Source organism: Limulus polyphemus, unplaced genomic scaffold, assembly GCF_000517525.1.
Source record: "Limulus polyphemus unplaced genomic scaffold, Limulus_polyphemus-2.1.2 Scaffold536, whole genome shotgun sequence".
NCBI lineage: Eukaryota > Metazoa > Arthropoda > Merostomata > Xiphosura > Limulidae > Limulus > Limulus polyphemus.
The window spans coordinates 370,842-377,262 of NW_013666146.1; the positions used below are offsets into that span (position 1 = coordinate 370,842).

General features: G+C 34.0%; 1 protein-coding gene across 1 annotated transcript in view; it reads right to left on the bottom strand.

The window, feature by feature from the left end:
• LOC106458943 (guanine nucleotide-binding protein G(s) subunit alpha-like) overlaps positions 1-6,421 on the bottom strand; it is a 33,645-nt gene that overhangs the window by 12,917 nt on the left and 14,307 nt on the right. Inside the window, exons 4-7 of the mRNA XM_022385309.1 lie at positions 5,250-5,304; positions 3,634-3,753; positions 2,126-2,223; positions 749-803 (exon numbers count right to left, since the gene is read on the bottom strand). Of these exons, the coding sequence (XP_022241017.1) occupies positions 749-803; positions 2,126-2,223; positions 3,634-3,753; positions 5,250-5,304 (328 nt within the window). The remainder of the gene's footprint in view (positions 1-748; positions 804-2,125; positions 2,224-3,633; positions 3,754-5,249; positions 5,305-6,421) is intronic.

Below are 6,421 nucleotides of genomic sequence, written 5' to 3' on the forward strand. Positions count from 1 at the left end.
CGTTCACACCATAACAATTTTCGTTGTAATATTACTTGATTCACGTGATAACACTATTGCCTTATATGGTAGATATGAAATGGAATACTAAAAGTCACGTTTAACTGTGTTTAGATTAAAATACAAAATATCTTGCATGTTAGCTAAACTTAACTAAAAAGAAAACACAGAAGTTTGTGCAGAAGCGAAGAGGCCTCACGAAAGTTTATTTGTTTTTTTGTACTACTACTACTATTTTGTTACAAAAGTGAAGGAGTGGCATAAGTTATAGCATGAAACACTTGTAAGGTTTACACTCAATCATTTTAGCATCAAATAAATTCGATGTTATTATATTTGTATTATGGGGAGGGTAGTAGTTTTCTGCCACCCAGCGAGAAGAAAATCTCTCATCAACACCCCTACCACCCATCCTAAGGGACCACTTATAATGCACTTATAGCTTTAACGTGAGGGGAATATTTTGCGGCCACGTATGGATTCGAACCCAGCTTGTCAGTTCCGAAAATCAAAGCTCTCCCATAAGTTCGGATCTCGTCTCACGTGATATTGATACCAAATACGTAGAAACCCTGAACTGTGACATAACAGCACACATACAGTTTAAGTCTTTAAAAAAAAAATAGAACAATAAGAAGAAACTGGCTATTATAGAATTATACTGAACGTCAATGGAATCTTTTACAAACTGGTAATTTTATCAGGCAGCTAATACACAGACATAAAAAAATAATTGAGCAAAACTAACCTGGTCTGAGGGTTTATAATCTGGGTCACGAATTTCGTCAATCTTGTCTAAGAAGCTAGGAGAAAAACAGAGAAACAAAAAAGTAAAAATATTCTTATGCGCTTAAAAAAGGGCAGTTTCTTGAGTTTATATTAATATTGTTCTTCAAAACTATGAAGTTCGTGTGGTCAAGTCATAAATACTCGTAAAAAATTCAAACATTCAAAATTTCTGCTTCTGATTATGGAGACATTTTTGTGCCGAAAAATATCAGAAATACTTTTCAGGATATCAGTTTTTAATTGATTATTAATATCGTATATTTCTAAATTCTTATCAATAAATAATGCAAAATATTTATATATATATATAATTTTTTTTTTGCAATTATACGATGGAGGGAGTGAATAAACGTGAACGAGTAGCAATGTAAATATAAGGTAAAATTTTAAATTTCGGTGTCGTCTTGTCTGAAAACAACAACAACAACAAAAACTAAATGGAATGCAGTGTAAGTAGAAAAGGTTGTTACGTTTTATCAAAACGAATCCGAATATATAACAATCACTACCGATATATAGTCGCGGTGGAACTGAATGCATCAGAACCATAATTTCTCATTGTATGGCGTTGAGTAGGTGGTGTGATGTAATCGAAAGTTTATCACTTTAGGGAAAAAAGTGTGTAACAGCACTTTCCGACGCAAAATATTCATACTCGCAGATCAAAAATAGGTGTTTAGATTGTGAATTGAGAATTTAGAATAATGGGATAATCCTGAATAAAAGATTTACAACAATCCGTACCCCCGTAGTAGTAAGGAAAGTGAGACGTCTAGTAACAAAGGACAGAGGCTAAAGCAGTCCACGTGCGCCAGGCAACAGTGCGCAACATAATCAAGAAGGATCTACTTCTGTAAAAGCAACACAAGTTCAAGCTCCTACTGCTTCAACTAGTTGCAAATGAAACGGGTATTCATGCTATTCCATACGATTACGTACTGGTTAAGTCGCTGAACGCAGCGCTTATATAATGGGCGTTGGGAAACTGTTGTCCTCATACACTAAATGGGTTATGGAAAGTATGCAAGAAAGAACAGCGTAGTTTAGACATGACAGTCATGAAACAGAGTGTTTTTGAATAGAAACTACGCTGACGGGCTATTGTCAAGATGCACGGTTGTCAGATAGAGCATTACTGGACGTGGAAACGTGGACTGTAATGACGTAATAGAACTTCAAAACTGTTTTGATATAAAGAACATAATCTATTTAAAAACACAAAATAATGAACTTATAAATTTCTCCTCAGGTACCGCAGATATAATAGAAATTGCAATGTTAACTGAAGAAACTTTAAACAGATTTATCATTTTAGTTTGAGAGAAATATTACTTACTATTTGGCAGAGTCTATCAAAGAGAATTCATTGGATCTTCCATAACATTCTTGTACTCCTTCATCAGCCCAGACTTTTTTCACGTGTTCATAAAATTCCTGTAGAAATGAAAAGATAATATCAACACAAAACTACCGAGAAAATCTATAAGGTGTAAACTTCATCATATCAGTTGTGTTGTTATAGAATAAATCAATACATGCAAATACTAAATGAGAAATAAAAACATTGAAATCAAAATATTATAATCATCTCTGGACAATGTATGAATTCTAGTATAACATGCTTTTACAGAAGATCAAATGGATAAGATCCTTATTTCAAAACCTCATGTCCAACTTAACAAATGCCTTTAGTAGTAGTAAAGTATTTAGCTAAACGTCTATGTGTAATCAAGTTATTAACACAATCAAAGTCCTTAACATAACAAATCAAGAAAGTTCAATAAGTATTCTGGGGTCATCAAGAAAGTTCAATGAGCATTCAATAAGTTGAGTCAATAGAATCCGTTGTATGAGTTATGACATTTCCTGTGACCCAAATGTGACTACTAACGCTGAGTCAACAGGATCCATTGTATGAGTTATGACATTTCCTGTGACCCAAATGTGACTACTAACGTTGAGTCAACAGAACCATTATATGAGTTATGACATTTTCTGTGTCCCAAATGTGACTGCTAACGTTGAATCAACAGAATCCATTATATGAGTTATGACATTTCCTGTGACCCAAATGTGACTAATAACGTTGAATCAACAGGATCCATTGTATGAGTTATGACATTTCCTGTGACCCAAATCTGACTACTAGCGTTGAGTCAACAGGATCCATTGTATGAGTTATGACATTTTCTGTGACCCAAATGTGACTAATAACGTTGAGTCAAGAGGATAAACTTTCATTATATATACAGAGTGTAGTATAATGGACTCCTTTAATAAGGATACTAAGGGTACAAATAATCGTGTATAGCACGTGACTTTTTAACATGGATATATATATATATAAACAAAACAATGTCACAGATCAATTCCAGGCTCTTTCCTCCAAGTCTGTGCAGGAAAATAGGTTGTCGATAGACGTCACGCATGCAATAAGAAATTTACACAATTGTACCTTTAGACTGACTCATACAAATACAGCTCGATTTCCTATGTCCTACCCCTATATAACGATTTTGTTATCTAGAGGTATAGGTTATTATTTCTTTCATTAACAGTATTGGTCAGAATGTTTAATACATCCAATTTTATTATTTTAAAATAATCTTTGTATTGTTATACTTTTATTGTAGAGATTGCTGTGTATTGTTAGTTTAATATTTAGATTTCGCATCAACCTATATCTCCTAAGCTAGCCAAACCTCGTGAGATATTATTGGGATCGTGGTCGAAAATATCGTTAACAGTGAGGAGACACAACTTGACATTTAACGAGATCACAACATGAGAAAAACATGGCAAGTTTCTGCACGATAGGTGAAGTTGTAATACAACATAGCTTACCTGCGGGAAGGTGTAGTTGTCCATCATATCCAAGTTATGAATGAAATCTAGACTATCCAGATTTTCCGGGTTAGCTATCGTCACTGGAGGGCGAAGGTATCGCATATTCGCTGTAAGTTCCTGCATGTCAGTAGTAAACAAGTCTTAAGTGTTGAAGTATTGAAAATTTACTAATAATTTGCTTTAATAAAACCGTATGTTAGCATTAAAAGTGAATAATAGTGTAGCTGTAGAAAGTGTTTGATGAATTTCGCGCAAAGCAACTCGTGAGCTATCTGAGCTAGCCGTCCCTAATTTAGCAGTGTGAGACTAGAGGGAAGGCAGCTAGCAATTACCGCCAACTCTTGGGCTACTCTTTTATCCACCAATAGTGGGATTGACCGTCATATTATAACGCCCCACGGTTGAAAGGGCAAGCATGTTTGGTGGGACGGGGATTTGAATCCGCGACCCTCAGCTTGCGAGTCGATCGCCCTAACACTTAGTCAACACCACCCGCCACCAATTCTTGGGTAAATCTAATGGAATAATCGGATTGACTTTCACATTATAACATCCCCACAGCTGAAAGGGCGAGTATGGTCGATGATGGAATTCGAACCCGCGAGAACAAAACGAATCGCTGAGTAGAAAAACATCTAAAAGTTACTCAAAGTCAATCGCCAAATGGGCTCACCCTTTCATTCATGTATGTGTGTGTGGTCAATCTCAGTATTCTATGCTAAAGAGTAGCCCAAAGGTTGGCGGTGGGTGGTGTTTACTAGCTGCCTTCCTCCTAGTTATAATTTCAGAACTGAGGACTGCTAGCGCAGATATATACCTCGAGTATCTTTGCGCGAAATTTAAAAAACAACAACAACAACGTATTACTATATTTTTTAATTTTTACTTTCTAAAAGTTTTGTTGTGCTGTAAAAGTGTATACAGTAATTTAAAAACTACTTCGGTGTAAATTAGAGGTAATATTTTCTACAACATTCTATTTCTCTAAAGCTGTTTTCAAAGTTAAATATGAAAGACAGTCTATATAATTCACAGGTTGCTATGACGACAAGAAGATCATACAAGTAATTTTCGCATTCATTTGAGAAGATACTGGCCTCAATAGTCCACCTGGGATGATCTTTAAAAATGATGAATACCGAAATAACATGATCTATTTTTAAGTACAACCTATAGTATTATTACTCAATAAATTTCAAATTTCGGTGTCAAGTTTTGGAATAACACGTTCACCAGCTATTGTTTTTTTTAATTTTAAAAACTAATATAAGAGAAAAAAAAAGATAATTATTTTCAAGCTATCAGTTAATATAACAACACGGTAATCTTTCATATGTAACTTTCGTAGCTTACAAACATAATAAACTAAAACTACATATTATCACTGAATGGAACACAATACTTAAACGCTGACTGTTTAATTGGTGTTATCAGAACCCATCACAGTTTGAAAAAAAGTCGAAATTGAAGTACTGAATTAATCAATGTAAAAAATAATAAATAATTGGAAATTTAATATTGAAATTAATTTCTAGATATTTAGAAAAGTAAAAATTGAGCATCAGGTGTTTAAGATACTGAAATTCTAAAACTTAACAAACCCATAAACTTACCTTGATAGCTTGAAGCACATTTCGTCTGATTTCCTGAACTTTATCTTGTCTTTCTCTGAAGGAAAGTATAAATGAGGTGAGAAACAGTATACAGCTAAATAAACTGTTTGTTTACATTACGTCAAAACTAATTTTCGTGGGTTTTCTGTGTTGGGTGAATGGCAGAAACACTTTAGATTTCACAGGTAGGAACCACCCAAGCTGAAATCTGTTTATTTGTATTACGTTAACAATACTTTTTATAGTCCTTTCTGTGTTGGGCGAATGACAGAAAGATCCGAGGTTTAACAGATATAGTGTTTAGACACCGTCAGTGCATCACATGACCCTAGTTTAAACAGATAGGAACTACTCAAGTTGAAATCTGTTTATTTGCATTACGTTAACAATATTTTTATAGTCCTTTCTGTGTTGGGCGAATGACAGAAAGATCCTATGTTTAACAGATATAGTGTTTAGACACCGTCAGTGCATCACACGACTCTAGTTTAAACAGATAGGAACTACTCAAGTTGAAATCTGTTTATCTGCATTACGTTAACAATACTTTTTATAGTCCTTTCTGTGTTGGGCGAATGACAGAAAGATCCTAGGTTTAACAGATATAGTGTTTAGACACCGTCAGTGCATCACACGACTCTAGTTTAAACAGATAGGAACTACTCAAGTTGAAAACCTTACTACAATATTTGTAATATGAGAGTAGAAGAACAAGGAGAATGACGAGTAGTTGGCTATTTTTTATTTACATTTGAGTACAGATAATGTGGTAAAATTAAAGTAATATATTCTACAACTTCTTAAAAATCTTTAGAAATTCTTATCATTCGTAACTGAATACGTAACTTCAAACTATTGTGAATTAATATTGACTTTATTCCTTTTACAAGTTAATGATGTTTTGAGAAGAGAACAAAAACGATTTTCATCCAGTGAGTCGTTTTTATTTCAACTAAGAATTATCCCATTTCATAAGAGTGATCTATATATATTGTTACGTCTCCGTTTGTTAATTAACTTTCCGTAACTTCGTTCCGACGAAACTTAACGACACAAGTCCTTACTTAATAAAACTGGTTTATTCTTTCTGAATATAACGTCACGATACACTTATTTTCAACAATCGCGCTAAAACAAACGCTATATCAACGAACGTCAATAATACTTCTGAC